Here is an 18,234-nt window from a genome sequence, read left to right on the forward strand (position 1 = left end):
GTGTTTTCCTGCAAATTTAAAGTGTTTCTGACTATTTTATCATCACTCTCTGCTGTCCTTCCCCATCTTCGCTCTTATCCGCTGTTAAATGGCCGTACACTGGGGAAATTAGCTCCACAGTCATTGACCACACACACACACACACACACACACACACACACACACACACACACACACACACACACATATACAGTGTCTCTGTGTGTGAAAGACATCACTGTGTCGGGCAGCACTCATATTCTCCTCCTGCGGTTGTTGCTATGGCTTTTCAAATTACAGAACATCTCCTCACCACAGCCTTATGCTACCATGCCTGTGATTGCTGGTGTAGTGGGTGGAAGTATGCAAGACGCTAAAGGCGCTTTCGCACGGAACGGAACGGTACGGAACGGTTGTGTTCGCATTACAACTTGCGACCGGTGTTATAGATCAACTGGTGGCTAAATCAACTGGTGGTGGCAGCTGGAGAAGACTGATGTTTCTGTGGGCGTGGCTTTTTAAGACCCCCCCCCCCCCTACTGTTTCTGTAATGTTACACTTTATTTCCTAGCTCATTTACAGAAGACATGGCTACCGCAGATCTATGTGGCAGTGTCATTTCTTCCTTATTGTTGATATTTTTTCTCGTCTTTATTCTTTTCATCAAGTGACCGTAATTCTCAACCATATGAGACATCGCTGAAAAAACAATTGTCTTATATACTTTTACATCAGAAACAGGTTAAAATCTTCACTCGAACTGAGATTCTGAAAGTGCCACCAATTAATCCAGGCCTGGTTCTTAAAGCGCGGGGTGTCCGTTAGATGACAATCAATGACAGGAAATAAAGTGTAACATTTCAGAAACAGTTAAAAAGATTTCACTGTAGTTTCTGTGGATACCTATTTGAAATATCACAATATGAGGAATATGTGGAAAAATTACACAGCCAGTCGATCTTTTTAAACATTTCATTTTTAATCCCAAGGCTCTTCAACATTTTTGTCGGCTTTCAGGGAATAGTCTTTGCTTTGAGATCTGCTCATACCACATCGAGATCTATTTCGATCTTCCTTTGACGAGTTTCAACCTCTGAAGCAACACACAAGTCAGGACAAGTTCTGCATAATTTACACGTTTTGATGGTTTTGCAGATGAACTTTAAAAAAAAAGGCAACATACCATATTAGACCAATAAAGTCTTTCTAATTAGTTATTCCCGAGATCTTAGTGGTTCTTTTTACGAATCTGATAGTATTTTTGCAAAGATTTGTAGTTCTTTAAGCTTATTGCATTGTTTACTTCCTGGTTCGGTAAAGGGGTCTTAAAAAGCCACGCCCACAGAAACATCAGTCTTTTCCAGCTGCCACCATCAGTTGATTTAGCCACCAGTTGATCTGTAACACCGGTCGCAAGCTGTAATGCGAACACAACCGTTCCGTTCCGTGCGAAAGCGCCTTAAGTGTAGAACTGAACTCCTCGATTTTCTGTTCCGACCCGGTCCGCACAGCACAGCTCTGCTTTGCCAACGCAACTGGTTCAGCTTCACTCTTACTCTTATTCAGAACTGATACATACAGAGCAGAAACAACTGTTTTATGAATAATGCAAACTAAACTTCATATGTGCAATATTTAGCTTTCAATTCCTTCAGTATCAAATAATTAACAGCTCTCATCTTTGAAGGTGTAGAGAAAATAATCTTTGCACTCTTTATCAAGTTTGAGTTCTCAAACTTGATGTAGAGTGGTCTAATTTTGTCTTTAATTTTTGAAAAATGTATATATTAACTTATCACTTTCAAAGAGAGAAAATTACAAAATTACAAAATTAAAACAACGAACATTAAATCAATCTTAAGCATATTTATTTTATTAAAATTAGTAATAAAATACTAATTCACACCAAATGCAATACTCGTGTCAAAAACGCACCCGACGCTTCAAATTGTATGTTTGATTTCTAAGAGGAAGAAAATTAAGGTTCATTTATGATTTGTTATTGTTAATACGATGCAGTAATTTTCTCCTACTCATTTGCTGTTCTCCATATAGATAAATAGATCTGATTATCATCAGTAAAACACTGGAATACAGTGGCATTTCTCCTAAATGTTTCCACCACAGGCAACCCGTATCTTGTATCTGGCAGCTAAATAACGTTAACACACGTGGGCATTAAGCCGACCTTCCTGAATTAAATTCTCAGTTCAAATTATAGACATCGACTACAGAGCAATAATTTAGGACAGTATAATTGAGAGAGAAAAACAAAAAAAAAAAAAATTTTTGCTTTGTCTCTGTACCTGCCTTTGACTCGTTCTTTTGGTCCAAGGTCACTCGTCCCATGCAGCCGTGAGCGAGGAGGAGCACGGTAACCATGACGACTGCTCAACGGGCCCCACACCGGACTGCTCACCCCCTTCCCCTGACACAGCCCTGAAGAACATCGAGAGAGTCATCCGCCCACAGGTGAATGAGCTCTCACACACTAATGAATGCGTTATAGGTCGCTTGATGCATTATTGAGCATCCCTGCATCCTCCCACAAGCAACTTACACACACGCACACACACACACACACACACACACGCACACACGCAGAAAAATGATATATTTTTCCATCTTCATGTAGTTCAGTATCACTTGTAGAAATCTGAAATATTATATCTGTGCGTATTAAACGTCAGAACCAAAGTGTTAAATATGTTTGTCAGATATTTGATAAAAGCAAAAAACAAACAAAAGTTGCTTCAGTTCTAACTTACCGTGAAACATCTGCAATTATGAACGAACATCTGGCTGCTTAACGTGAGTCTTAAAGAAGCGGATGTGAATGATACAGGCATGCGTAACATCATCTGAGAAGCATGATGTGAACCTAATGCAGTTAGACAAACCCGTTTAACAGCTGTGCATGAATTTAGATTAAAATATATACTATTTATGTTTCTGTTTTATTTTGTTTGGGAGATTTCAGCAGAAAATACCCGGCATCTGGAATATAAATCTAATAATTGATGCATGTTTTTTTTTTTTTTTTTTTACTACTTGGATAAATGTATTATTTTCATTTCTCAGACTTTGTTTTGATCAAATATTAAGTTTTTTGCAGAGTCAATTACTGTCCTTGTGAAATATTAATCTCTGCGGATTTTATAGATTTAGTTTCTTGTTTCTCATTTCCTGTAAACCCATCCTTAGGCTTTCATCTCCATCTGAAAGGGTCACATTTTATAGGACATATAATCATTTGTTCCCATTTCCTTTTGTTATCTTTGGACTAGTAGCTTGAGACTGAAAAAAAGCAAATGCAAGATTGGATAACATCCCCTGAAAGACAAAATGCCTACAGGACATCGAACTCATCAAAACATAGCTTCTGCTATTTAAGTAAATAAATTATTTCTTGGATTGTTCTGTAGTAAGGAAGAGGAGATAAAAACAAATGTTTTCTAAGATCAGTAATTTTAGACCTAACAAACAAGCACCCTACCAAGGTTTTAAAAGCACACTCAGGTGAGCCCAGTACTGTCAGTTTTTAGAAGAATTTCTGTCTGTCATGTTTTCAGTCTTTATAAGTTTATCTACACTTATTTGTGTCTCATAATCATCCATATGTGATAATAATTTGGTTTCCGCTCCAGAGATATGCAGCTCCAAAAGCCTTTTTTTTTTAAAATCAGAAAAATGTTTTAAAATTACCTGCTTGGAAAATTTCGAAAATCTCCCAAAATGTTTACGTTTCATAGCACAAGAATATCTGCTGCTTTATTAGGCTCGCGCGACTGCAGAGTAGATTGCCGAGTTGTTTCCGATCATGAATAACTCATTTCAAACTCAGCAATTTAAATGCAACAAGTCGGCCTCATTAGTGACTCCAGCTAAATTTATTCCTCTCACTCCTGACTCCGAGTTGATAGTATCATATACCGAGGAGCTTCACGGATGTTTCACACCTCGATAATTAAAGGCAGTTGTTTTCTCACTGAGAGGATGATGTGACATAATGCAAAAAAATAAAAGTCCAACTCTACTCCCTGTTCACTGCAGGGAGTCATAATCAGACTGTTAAACAATGGATCCTGATAAATAAACTTTAATGAGCTGCAAGAGATTGATGCAGAAACGATGATGGTTTTAATTATTAATGAAGTCACTTATTTTTTAAGCTGTACCTCACTTTGAGTTGTTTCTTACCTCAAAAAGCCACATTTTCCCCCTCATATCATTTCCTCTGCCATATTTAAGAAACAGCAGTTTGTATGTTCACTAGAGGTGCACCGATCTGATATCAATATCCGTATCAGTCCTGATTTTTAAGAACATTCTAGATCAGGAAACGAATATATTGATGATAGATTATTATGCACCCAATCCATAAGATCAGATCTATTCAGTTTAATTCTGTTTTATTTGCTTTACATTATATTTTTAATTCTTTAACTTTCTGAAGCATGTAAAATAAGATTTGTTGCAGTTTTTTTTTTTTTTTACATTGTTTTTGTCAGATTCAGTTTCCTTATTATTTATCCTAGTTGCGCTTACTAAACAATATAAAGTTGTTTGTAAATGTTTGACCAAACTTTAAAGTTTAAGTTTAATTTATTTGACTTACCAAATAAATTTCTAATTTGGTACATTTTTTTTCTGTTTGAAAAAGAAATGCTTTAAGACAATTCAGCGGTGTTTTTAAGAATTGGATCGGTAACGGCCGATGTTAAACCTCAGATTTCAGTATCGATATCGGAAGAGAAACAGTGAATCGGTGCATCTCTCCTGTTAATATACCATCTATAATTCCTCTTTAGAGATGCTAAAGAGGAATTTTCTTTCTTTTTTTTTCATTGCTCCTTCTCTTGAGTACATGTGAACTAGTTGTGGGACAAATGTGAAATGTTGCACCTAATATTTGCAGATCAGTCAATTAAGACGACTTATAAGTGGAATTATGGTAAAATTACACCTAAAATTGTTGCACTCAATTATTCCCAAGAGGAATTTTTAGGTTTGTGATGCAACATTGACATGAAGGAGGCTGTTAAAATAAACCACTTCCCTCATCTTGAGCAAATCGTTTAAATTTCCCAATAAGCTCCACCTTCTCCTCTCGTCTGTTGTTCTCCCACCTGGACCGAACTTTGGCATGTGAACTAATGTGTGCAGAGGGATCACACGCCGTGCCCAGCAGGCCGCTGTTCGGCTTGAAGTGTGCATAATCAAGCAGCACCACAGAACAGTTTTATAGCTCATAATTAATACTCAAGAATTCATTTCATCTGGTTTTAGTGCTCCCGCTGGCAATTTCTCCTCTTCGGTTTCAGCAAACGCGACTCACAGATAAGAAAACAAGAGCTTCTGTATTTATTTGGATGCATTGAATGTGGTGTAGTAGCATCCGGCTTTCTGGCTTTAACATATAAATATTGATAAGGTGCTGTAAGACCGTCAGTAAAAATCCAGATTTCATAGCAGCTTCTAAACAGGATGACTTTTTAATGACGATTTGATTCAATTATTTACTCATAATCAGACTTAAATTGTCATATAATGCAGGATGTATCATTCGGTTCTCACTAAAAGCTGTGGTTGTATTTTAAGACTGAGAGCAAAATTGAGAGAACACCAGCCACTGACTTTAAAAGCAAACATGATCACACAGGCTGTGTTGCTGCGGTCCAGATTCTTCATGTTTTGCTCACTTTTATGTCTTTATCCTTTGCCTCCTGTCCAAACTGTCAGCTGGACTTGTTAGATCTCCAAAGGCTCACACTCTGAGCCCGCCTGAAAGCGAGACGCTGAGTTGAAAGGCGCAGAAAGAGCGGAGGGCCTTAGATGACTGCACAGCATCATGGGGTTATCAGCCTCATGCCCACTGGCTCTGTGTCCTACTTTACTGGCTGTGTGAATCATTTGAAAGGGAAACACCTTTTTTTTTTGCTCATGATGCAGTTTCTGATTACAGGGAGCGCATGATGAAACTCGTGTCCTCTATCGTCTTGTAAGATGCCAAAATCAATCTGCATTTTAATGTGTGAAAATCTTGATCTTCAAAAAGTAGCAGCATTATTTTCTCCCTCCTCCACCTCCCCCCCGTTTTGTTGGGTTAAAAATACAATTTTTAAAACTTTGATTATCAAATATCTTCAAAACACCTTTGAAAGTTGTAGAAGACGACTGGATAGATTGAAAAAATTAGAATAAAACGTAATTGTAAGTTAGATGGGCTAAATTCTGGACTCAGATCCCACTGTAAGGACTACAGATATTTTTTGTCCTGGCGAATAAAGTGCTGCTTGTGGGAGGGATCTCTGGACTTGTTAACTTCACAATCCGGTTTGGTTAGAAAACATAATCATTATGTCGTTTAGTCACTGATTTGCAAACTTATACGGGAATATTTAAAGGAGGCAAGCTAAAGTGGCATTTTTTTATTTTTTTTGTTGCCTTTATTTCAATGTTTTTCATCATAACATTGAAAATCAGCTTCATGAACAGTTCTGACATGAAGTACTAGCATCTAAAACACACATTTCTTTACTTATTTATGCTTTTTATTCTACTTTTATTGTGTCTTCTGTCTCCCAAAAGAAGGAATAGGCAATGCACAACTGCTGATTGTCAAAGATGAAAGCATTCAGTGAGTTTGCTAATGCAGATAACATTCTGACTGGTTATGAGGGAGATGAATGAATCGAAAGTGTAGCTGCAGCACCATTTAAGACCATTTGAGGGAGTGTCTTTAATGAAGAAGCGTGTTTAATCTTACTTGTAGATTTATGCTGCGGTCTGTAGTGCACACTATAGAAGGAAGTGGCTACATAAGCATTGCCACGTAAGAGCAGACCCAGTGGCGGTGTGATAGAGTGGATAAGCCCCTCTGATGCATGAATACCGAGATGCACACACTTCAGTGGAGTGGAGATAAGGCACAACAGCTACAGACCAATCCTGAGGGGCAAAGATAAGATATTTGTGCAGAGGATATACCAACACAAACCACTGCAGGTAACACAGGAGTCACATAAATTTCAACTTTACCCGACTACGTTACATGTCGGTTACTTACTTCATTAAGTTAAGATACGTCTTTCTAAAAACATGTCAAGTTGGTGACTTCTCGTTAGGGTCATCTAAGTAAATTTGGGAATATTTGAATGCGCTCCACACTGTTAAGATTCGTGTTTGTGAAATATAAAATACCTTTTACTTTTACTACTGTACTTGTGTTGGTCCTCAGTTTAAAATCCCAGTAATGCCCATAAAACAAACTTTGTGGTTGTAATAGCTGAAACAGAATCACATTTATTGTCTAAGATTGTGTGCAGACATTGTGTAGACATTAAATATAAATAAATAGCACAGACATGAATGTGTCCAGCATGTGTGGGGTCTGCAGAGATGTTAGCTCATGACCTTTAAAAATCTCTGAATGGAGGACGGGTCTACTAGTCTGTTTGCTTTGTGTCTCCTAATTATTTATTAAAATGTAAACTTCCCTACGTTTCAGGACATTCAGGAGTGGATTTAATATTCCAGTCTCCACTCATATAGTGACATTCTCTCACTTAACCTTCTTCCAGTGTGTTTTTCTGATTTATTTGGAGTATTACTTTCCATGTGGGTGTAAGGAGACCTTTTTTGTGTTTGTGTGCACAATTAAAAACAATCTGCTTTCCCAGCCTTTGCCCCCCATGAGGAAAGGCCGGGGTCGCACGCAGCTAATTGAACAGACTAATGCTGTGAAAGCTCTCCAGTGGGAGTTCGACTTCTGAGCTGTTTTCTGGCATTTCCCACCCGTATTAAAGGATTTGCGTGTAGCATTTTGATGATTTCAATAAATCAGGGGGGCTCAAACACATCATTAGTTTTGAGCCCAGAGATATGGTAGCCTCAGCCTGCCTCTGCGCTGCATTTTGAAATATTTGCTGCCATAAATGTGGAGGGAAAACAGTTTCAGTGCTTGATCGGAGCATTGATCAAGCATTGAATGTGGTGAAAAGTATTCACCACGTTTTATTTTTGGCTTTTTGGACCAAACTTTAATGTCCAAGTAAAAACACTTCTACAAAATAATCACAATTAAGTAAAAAAGTAAAACATAATATAGTTGATTGCATAAATATTCACCCATTTAAAGTGAGATATCCACACACTGTGCTGTAATGTTAGCCAAAGATATTGATTTAAAGGAATTGAATATTTATGCAATTACTATTTTAAAAAAAAATCTGTTTCAGGTTTTCTGTAAACTTATCAGAAAAGCCTAATTTTGTTGTTGCTGATTGATTTGAAAAAGCAATAAAAAGGTTAAAGAAGGAGCTGAATTGTTTTTACTGGCATTGTAAAACTTAAAATACCAAACAGTTTATTTCTTTTTTAAATGAATAAATCTATAAAAGGGACGTAATTGTTCTGATTGTTCTGATAAATCCTGCGGCATGGGAATGCTCTTATGTGTATTTTACTGCAAAACAACCTGATTTATACAGAACGCAGCCAAAAACAGGAACGCAGTGACTGGGATTACTGGACCAAATGAGACCAAAACACACCACCTTGTTTCCCGCAGTCATAATGAATGACTTGGGTTTTCAGAGACTAGTTTTCATGAGTGATTCAAAGCTATTTTTAATCAGAATGGGGGAATTTACAAAGTGGATTTTTGTAAAAACATCACAAACTGTTCTGAACTAAATGAACTGATTTCTCTGTCCAAACCAGAAGAAAAATCTGGTTGTATTAAGGTTAAATTTATCATTGGTAACTGAATTAATAACGTTGGTGAAAAACTAAGGGAACATTTTTGTATCACGGCTCAATGTTTTATGATTAGTTGGGAGGTGAGAATATATCAAGTGGACATATGAGGCAATATCAATCAACACAGCAAAATGAAACTTAAACATCCTGACATTTTTTGTGGTTGTGTCAGAACAGAAATTAAGGATACAGACAGAAAACATGCAACCTGACAACAAAAGACATGAATAACAATTCATATTCAGCCTAATTAGTTTTAATATAATCAGTCGGGAAGTTGCCCCGTCATCTAAAAATATCAATTACAGCCATAACCAAGAACATAATTACCTTTCAGTTTCGGACTCGTGTTGTTTTACAGCTGGCATCAAAGGGGAAGTAATTGCAACAGCACTGATTTAAAGTAAAAGTGTCTTTTAGAGCTGCAAGATAAATCATGTCTCTGCAAATGTCTGAACCAGTGATCAGCGTAATTTTATGGCAATAATTACATTCTTCATACGTCAGCAACAGTTGCTTTGCTTCGTTTTTCCTCAAGCTTTTTCAAGTCGGTGTTAATTGAGATTTTGAAGGTGTGTGTCATTTATTAGCACCCAGACTCATTAGAAAGACGTCCGCTGGAGCAGCGTCCCCCAGCGGACGCTGCTCCAGCTGAGGAAGACGGTTTCTTCTGAGCCTGATCTGTGTGTGTCTGTGTGTGTTCTGCCTCTGCATCTGTGTCTAAGCTCATTAATCCCCTTCCAATCGGCCGTGGCATGTTCATTAGCCCGCTGCCCGTTTGCATTGTTAATGCCAGGCTTTATCCGGAGCGCCGACGTGTTTTCTGGCGTATACATGTGTAGTTTAATAAGCTCGAGTCCAGAAAGAAGACGTAGAGGCCAAGTGCACAGTCAAGACTGATGAGTGCTGCAGTAAAGAGAAGTTGAAGTTGCAATTGAACTCGTTAAACATCTCGGAGGAAAAACCCCGGAGTGCTGAGCTCCTGCTGAAACGGCAGCCGAGTCACCAGGTTGGATGATGTTTTGATTTCAAAGTAAACATCACGGAGTGAATTAGAGATCAATTAATTTCTTTTCTAATAACTCTTCATTTGCATCTGATCATTAATTCTTCAGATGTCGTGGAGCTTTGTGATATGAATATTATTTGTAAATCTTCAGCTTCACATTTTGTGACGTTCCAACCACAAGCTTTCATTTATTCTACTGGAGTTTTTTTTGCGATAGACATAACTGTACTTTGGAAACCTGATGCGGCATAAGTGCAAACTGAGTCTGGACTTCAACTAGGCCATTCTTGCACATCAGTATGATCTAATCCGGTCCTGTTTATCTCTGGTTGTTAGTTTGTGGTTATTATCCTTCTGAAGGCGAATTTTGTTTTGTTTGTTTTTTTGCCCTTTTTGGCATCTAACATGTTTTCTTCTTGCTTTTACTCCAATACACTGCAAAAACACAAAATTTTACTCAGTATTTTTGGTATAGTTTCTAGTTCAAATATCCTACTCCTTGAAATAAGACAAAACTAACTCATAAGCAACTTTTCAACAAGATATGGAAGCTTGTTTTAAGTCAAAAGTTCCTTAATATTGATGAAAAACTACTTGATTATTTCACTTATAACAAAACATTTTTCTGATGTTATGAATGAAATAATCTGTCAGCGGAACCAGGACTTTTTTGTCAATATTAAGAGATTATTTACTTAAAACAAGCCCCTATTTGTTGCTGAAAAGTTATTGATAAGTTAGTTTTGTCTTATTTCAATATTTGAACTAGAAACTAGACCAAAAACACTTGGTAATATTTAGTTTTTGGAGTTTAAATGTTGCCATCATTTCCAATAATCTTCCCCCTCACCTACTGAAGAAAAGCGCCCTCAGCATGATGCTGACATCACCGTGTTTCCCCCATGCGCAAGGTGTACATCACCTTCCAAGGTGATGTGCAGTTTTGCCTGAAAGTCAAAAGGTTCAACTTTGACTCATCTGACTTGAACACCGTCTTCCTTGTCTCCTGGTTTGTAGCAAACTTAAGTCATTTTCTACTTCTCCTATGTCGCATTACATGACATATCAATATTTGTGGCTGTACCATAACAAAATGTGACAAAGTTCAAAGGGTGGGAATACCTTTGAAAGGGCACTGCTTCTGTGTTTCCGTTGGTAAACCAAGTCCAATAAAAGATTAATGGAATAAAATCCTGTTTTTGACAGCAGGCTTGTGTATCCTCCTCCTCTCTGCCCACTCAGGGTGATTCCCCATTGGCCTCATATATCATTGTCATTATTCCCTGATGCCTCTCTGCATTGTTGGGCTCTTGTCTAGTTGATGCATTGGACCTTTAAACATCCCGTTGGGTGCTGCTGCAGGAGTGTTATTCTCCAAAAGGGACAGAAAGTTGTAAAATAAAAAAGTGGAGTTTATTGATGTGCTGTGTACTGGAACATCAAGCTGTCTTTGATTTGTCTGTGTTCCTGTATTACGTTTTAAGTGTTTTGATTTATGGCAGATGACAGACTGGAATTGGAGGATGAGGTGTTGTTGTGAATGTTCAATTATTTTCAGCTCTGTGCTGTTTGTGGGTCATGTTTTTGAATTTATCCGACTCCTCTGAAGGTTGCAGAGATTATAAGATAAGTGTTGTTTGGTGCAACCTGATAACACTTTGCTTACACTGTTTGATTAAATGAGGATTATTTACAACTGACTGGCAGCGACTCAAGTTACTAGCCAGTTTTTCAGCGCATCTCTGTTGAAGAAAAACAATGTTTTAATTATTATTAGATATATTTGTCTGTATCTGTGCATTTTCTGGACACTAGACGCCTGGTAATTCTTTCTAGAAGCCAAAGCGTCGTCTTTAGTGGTCAGTCGCAGGCCAAACATTACTTAGGCCAAAGATTTTCCTCTGTGGACTTTATGTTGTTAAAGGAAAAGGACATGCAGTGTTTTCGCTTCATTTTAAATTCTTCATTCACGTTTGTCTCAGTTCCTCGTTTGTTCTTCAAAGATGGGAAATCAAACATTGATTGGGAGAAAAATCCATTTCACTTTGGGCTGATGTTCAACACAGGTTAAAGTTAAACTCCGACTGATTGAAGGAGCACTGCTAGAGGCATGTCTGAATTTAGCAAGGACACGTCCTTCAGCGTGCGGTTACCAAAGCAGACAAAAAAAGAAGTTCAACGAAACTGGAAACCAACAGCTTCTCTGCAACTTACAGGGAGTTAAGCCTTTAATTAATCGTACAGCACAAGGAATAATCTTCATTTGTTTGGTTCTGTCAGCTACAGTTTGTGACTCCTTCTCTTTTACTACTGGAGTGTTTTTCTTCTGCTTAGAAGTTAACGGTTCATAAAACATTTTTCCTTCAGCCGGTTTCTTACACAAACATCAACTCTTCACGCTGCTCGTTTGGCTTTTATTTCTTTTCTTTTCCAGGCTTATTTCTATGTTTTTCATGCCCTGATGCTTTGATGTCTCCCTTGGTCTACCTGGATGTTTCCCCTGTCAGAATCTTTCTTTGCTGTTTTCTTCTTTTTCAAAACGATTAACACCTTCTGCAGCTCTCCGTGAGGATTTCACTTCCACAAAGATTTTTATAATCCTTTCCCGTGAAGGCCTCCAATTGCTTTTTTTTTAACTGCAGCCCCTTTTTATTAATACTTGTATTTGTTTTAGGAAAGCAATTCCTTGACTTAACCTGGAAACTGCCATCACAAAGTCAACTTTCAGCTGTTGAAAGAAAACGCTTTGTTTCTTATCGGTGATTTCAGATTTTATAGCCAGTTAAACCGAGTTATGGTAGCGTGAAAAGCAAATATTCCAGCCCAAACAGTCGAACACAACATTCGGCTGTGAGATAGATTGTAATATAAGGCTGTCCATAAATCTAGAAAATGTTTCCTTAAAGATATTACTCCACTTTTTCATTTCTTCTCCCCCCTAATCATTATAAACCATCTTCTTCTCAATCTTTTTATCTGTTCTCCATTAATTCCTCAAGGGAATTAATCTTTTCAGATTCATCACTGTCCCTGGGTCATCCTCTGCTTTTGTTTTTAAGTTGCAGTCCAACTAAAAGTCCTATTTTAAACGGCTCTAGTAGAAGAGCGTCCTCTCCTCCTCCCGTCTCCGTTTTCTTTCATCCCTGGAGTCACAAAAGAGACCCCGAAGGTCTCGTGAAGGTTGTTGCATTTCCGTCTTTAAACGTTTCAGAGTTTTTATTTTTCCGCGGTGGTTTAGCATATTGATTTGTGGCACACGCGCCAGCAGGGTTTTAACTGTAAGAGCTGTTTTTTAAGGCACAGCAGCAGGTTCTTGGGAGCTGCAAATACTTCATTATGTAAGACGTGTTTACCAGATGCCAATTTCATTTGTCTTCATCCGAGCTGCTGCTTTCGCTGATGTAAATTAGATCTGAGCTGTTAGTGCATTTTTGCTTCCTTGTTCTCAGTCATTTCATCTCTTGTTCTTCATCTTTGTCATAAAGCACAGATATTGAGATTCTCAAACATTTTAACTTGAGAGGAGACATTTTGCATGAAAGATCTCTTGGTATCTACATTTCAGAAAGTTTGCTTGAGCTGATGTTTGATGCCAGAAATACTTCTTATTGCCTAACACACAGGTTTCAAACTCCAGTCCTCAAGGGCCGCTGTCCTGCAGTTTTTAGATGTGCCACAGGTACAAAACACTGTAATGAAATGGCTTAATTACCTCCTCCTTGTGTAGATACGTTCTCCAGAGCCTTGCTAATGACCTAATTATTCTATTCAGGTGTGGTGCAGCAGAGGCACATCTAAAAGTTTCAGGACAGCGACCCTTGAGGACTGGAGTTTGACACCCCTGACCTAACAGTTATTAAAATTTCATTGTTGAGTCTACTAGACTATTGAAATTCAGCTGTTTACGACCAAAGTACGATGGTTAAATGGCTTTCAGAGAGCTGCTGAAGCAAGTTAATGAAGTCCTTTCCCACTGCCGGCGGCCGGTTTCGCCTCACTGCTTTAAGAACTACAACATGTCCACAAAACTGGAGGTAGATTCAGCGGAGTAACCAGATAAACCCGTAAGCTGTGACAACATGAGGGATTACATCATGCCGTTTCCTGGAGGCTCCGGTGGACCAGTTTGTGGTAACTTTGAGATAATTAGGCCACGTTATTATCTTTGGCTGGACTGCGTAAGGCGGCTGGTATTGCTCGACTGAAAATGAACTGCTGCTTGTCTTGCAGATGAGTAAAATAGATTAAAGTCATCTTAATGTCAACACAGGACTAATGATCTAAATACAGATTCCATTTATATAGAGTTTAAGCAAGTTGCTCCTGAATCACATCGTTTTTGTACTCCTCAACGTCCTTTTTGTTGCTTTTCCTCCTGTTGAGCATGTTGATATTTGTCTGGCAGGGTTTTCCTCAGTGTATTATAAGCCTGGCGGGCCACCAGGCTTAGCATTGTTAATTTATTTGAGTTTTTCTTAATGATTGCCTTTTTTAAAGACGTTATAGTTGGTGTTTAGGTATTAATCTTCCAGTCTTCCAATAACACATAACTATCAAGTGATATTTTCAAATTCTCTGTCAACTATAAGCATGTTTTACCTCAGAAACATGGCGGACAGCTGGATGACTAACCTAGCGCCCCGAACACCAGGCGTAGCAACTTTTCTGGGGGAAACCCTGTTTGGGATCATTCTCATGTTAGAAAACATCCAGTTCTGCTCTAAAATTATGTATATGCACCCAGATATCATTTACTCTTTTTCTCAAAATACTGCGGTTAGTCTTGGTGGAGGCAAATATTTGTTTCCTGTTTAACTTTTTCAGAGCAGCAAGAAGTTAAGTTTTAATATGTAACGTATTGTTTCGTCTCACTAGACCTGGTCTTTGTTGTTCCTTTTCATTCAGCCCAAGCAGCGCACGTCCCTGTCTTCCTCCCTGGATGTCCAGAGGCCAGTCAACCACAGCTGCGATCCCAGTGAGGTGAGCTCGTCTCTGGGCTACGCCAGCTTCAGCACCAGCCCTCCTGCCAGCCCCCCGCTCAGCCCCAACCAGGAGGACTCTGCAGGCTCCAATGACGACTGTCAGCTCACAGGTACAGCCCTATTTTAAACTAAATTCCCACTGTTTTGAGAAGAGAAAACATTAAAACCTGCACATGCAGTACGTTTATCCATCTGCTGACTTAGTTATAGGCGGTTTTAGCTCAAAAGTTTATATGACTTTTGGCCTTACGGGTGAAAAACATTTTTTTTTTTTTTTTGTCGCAGCTGTTCTTTTTTCGCTGCATCTTTGTTGCCAGAGAGCACAGAAGGTAATCGCTTCTGCCCCAGGGACCAAATGAGATCTTATTCCCTTTGCCCTTGGTGTCAAGGAATTGAAATCATATTTCTGCTCCTGTCACACAGGAGGGTAAACCCAAGAGGTACACAAACACCTTATAGGCAGAAGTCAGATCTCTGGACAAAGACTGTTGGCCTCAGATGGACTGAGGAGGCAGAAATCTTCCACTCAGACTGGATAGGACTGCAGCATTGGAGATTATTCTCAGAGTTATAAAAACTAATAGAAAATTGGTATCATTTGGTTCCTGAATTAAAAAAGAAACTATTCACTGCATTCAGAAGCTATCACAAGTTGGTTTTATCTAACCTTAAGAAGTAAACGTTATTTAATTGAGTTACCTTGTATTTTTATTAAAATCAACCATTCAAATTCAAAAATTGTTTGTAGATATGAGAAAAAATTGGTTTCATATCTCAAGAAAAACGTTAATTAAATATTTTCCTTTGAAATGACATCATGCTTTCGTCATGTTCTGCCTGCCATTAAGATGAGTTTGACTCATTCTCCTGTCGACTCTCTTCAGCTTTAGCTATTAGTAGCTAACTTAAATTAATATGTGTAATATTAGCTCATTCACTGATGCTAGCTAGCACTAGCTGCTATGCTAATAATGTGTTATAGTCCAACAGTAGTTGATTGTACTTTCTTGTGCTTGAAAGTCCTGTTTTAAAAATACAAGAAGTCACAATTCAATTGGAACAGAGATATTTATTCTCTCTGTGCAAATTTTACAAGAAATTATTGTCATATTTTTGGATGCCTAAAATAAGTTTTAAAATGTTTAGTGTGCTGCACGTTATACTTTGTTTGCTACAGTAATTTTTTTCTTAAATTAACAGCCACCTGTTTGACTGTAGCTCTTGTAAATCAGTTTGTAAAAATCTGTGCAGCTGATGATTAGATAAGATCATCGCTCTCCAAAGGGAAACGTTACTACATATCTGAAAATCAAGGTTTCAAAACAACAGCAGAAAAAGTTACTTTGGTTCAGTGGGGAGTCCTTTTTACTGTCATAGCAGATGAAGTGTTGGTTTCATCTAATGATGCTTGTTCTCCCATGCTGAGTTTCAGAGTTTCATCTTCAAATGGAATAGAAGCGGTAATGAAATGAGGTGGTTTCACCAACAGTTTAACGATTAAGTTGCTCACAGACACTTTATTAAAGAAGCAAATAATAAAACCAAGGAGATTTTCTTTCTGTCCGCTGCTTCTCTGTCAGATTTACTTCTGACCTTCATGTCATTAATGTCATTTCCTTGTCAAGCTGCTTGTGTTGCCATAGCAGTGGGACTCTTCGTTGTCATGGCGAAGCAGTGGCCTTGGTTACACTCATTAACCAGTGACGTAATCATTGGTACTTCCGTCTCTCACCTGGCTTTCAGTCCAGCTGTCCCTCATATACGCACACGCACACATGAACACTACTACCAGGCACAGAGGAGTGGGAGCAGGGGAGAGAGAGCGTGTGTGTGTGTGTGTGTGTGTGTGTGTGTGTGTGTGTGTGTGTGTGTGTGTGTGTGCTTGTTTCATCCTGCTGCAGTTCAGAAACCCTGCTGGACTTTGATCGGTGTGGAGCCTGAAATGGAAAAAAACCCCCAAAAAAAACCACACCATCAATCCACAGGTGTTTGTGTGTGTGTGCGAGCGCGCACATGTGCAGCAAACACACACTGACTGAGACATCTTCTGCTTTTATTCTCACTGAAGTGCTGCAGGAGTAGTGGTGTAACAGCGTGTCGCTTCCCTCTTGAAACGTCCGCCTTGACCTGATGATGATTTCTTCTGAGGAACTAATGTTGCTCAAAGTCAAACATTTCCCGTTTTGACTTTCAGCATCTTCCCTATGTTTTCCACTGGAACACATTAGAAAGAATTACGCTCCAAGTCCCACTCGAGCAGCTCTTAATCCCTTGTAAACTGTAAAAGCATTAATGTGTCTTTGGTGTTTTGTTCTGTATTCAGTGAATGGGATTTATGAATATGCTAATCTGGCTCTGCTTACATCGAAGCTTCCCAACAGACTTTCCTTCCATGATGGAAAGAGCAAAGCAAAGTAATGATATGGACTTTCTGTGAGAATCAGAACGGCAGCATCTTAGTTATTTTTGATTCTTTCGGGTCGTGTCCAGCACAGGTGATTGGAATATTGTAGGAGAGCAAGATGGCTGAAAGAAAATGCATGGAAAATAAGACATACCCTCTGATATGTGGACTGCATGATTTGTTCAACATTTAATAATTTTGGTTTGTGAGCAGATTTTGTCTGGGTGTTGCTCAATTCAATAACATTGGCAGGAGAAAAATAAAATAACCAGTGAGTTTGGGAACAAAGTTGAAAGTTGGTGTTCAAATGACACCACACAGCTTTGTCATTTTGGATAAATTTGCCAATAGTTTTTCTTTGAAAGAACAAAAATAACATAGAGATATAAAAGCAGGAGGATTCCCCAATCTAGCTCTGTTGTTGCTGTGGTCTTTACAAGAATACCTTGACATGATGGAATAGTGAATCCATAAACGGTGAGAGAAAACGTTGAAACTGGAGTAGTTAAAGTAAATGACAAAATATCACATATTCCATAAAACTCTGAGAACTTCTTCTTTAATTTATCCTAAGGGTTTTGCACAAGTAAATCCATAATCCACCGTATTATTTTCTTAGAGTGCCTATTTTGTGTAAAACACAGGAAGATCATTAACAGTGCATGCAAATACGCAATCGAACATAATTTCCTTTTATTATTTTGTTACAGACCCAAAACGGAATGGCGCCCTGGACCAAGAACCTCATCTCCCATATCATAAAAAAATCAACTTAATAATTAGAGGTTTAAAACAAATGTCTAACAAACCTAAATATAGAATTAGTTTAGCCCCGACAACAACGGTAATTTGTTTTTGATATAAAATTGTTAGAAAAAGACAACAAAGTCAGAGTTTTGTCAATATACGTGCCTTTTTCTAATGTTAAAAAACAAACAAAGAAGCTCAACAACTTCCAAATACTTGTCCTGATATAAAAATGTGACTGTGTAGCACTCAATCTTGTGTTGGGCATTTCTTCTCCCCACCTCTTTCTCTCTTTTCCTCTCTCTCTAGTTCACTGTCTAAACTTCCTGCACCAGGAATAGATTGGCACC

General features: G+C 38.3%; 1 protein-coding gene across 8 annotated transcripts in view; it reads left to right on the top strand.

Moving 5' to 3' along the window:
• anks1b (ankyrin repeat and sterile alpha motif domain containing 1B) overlaps positions 1–18,234 on the top strand; it is a 206,927-nt gene that overhangs the window by 125,821 nt on the left and 62,872 nt on the right. For 7 of the 8 annotated variants that reach the window (XM_015036284.1, XM_015036282.1, XM_015036283.1 and 4 more), the window contains exons 12-13: positions 2,315–2,451; positions 14,657–14,843. In XM_015036284.1, coding sequence (XP_014891770.1) covers positions 2,315–2,451; positions 14,657–14,843 — 324 coding nt within the window. Of the gene's footprint in view, positions 1–2,314; positions 2,452–14,656; positions 14,844–16,618; positions 16,719–18,234 lie in introns of those variants that run through there. The other variant, XM_015036288.1, reaches the window with a different exon arrangement.

Source organism: Poecilia latipinna, unplaced genomic scaffold (genome assembly GCF_001443285.1).
Source record: "Poecilia latipinna isolate Pla-1442-1.1 unplaced genomic scaffold, P_latipinna-1.0 Scaffold363, whole genome shotgun sequence".
Classification (NCBI taxonomy): domain Eukaryota; kingdom Metazoa; phylum Chordata; class Actinopteri; order Cyprinodontiformes; family Poeciliidae; genus Poecilia; species Poecilia latipinna.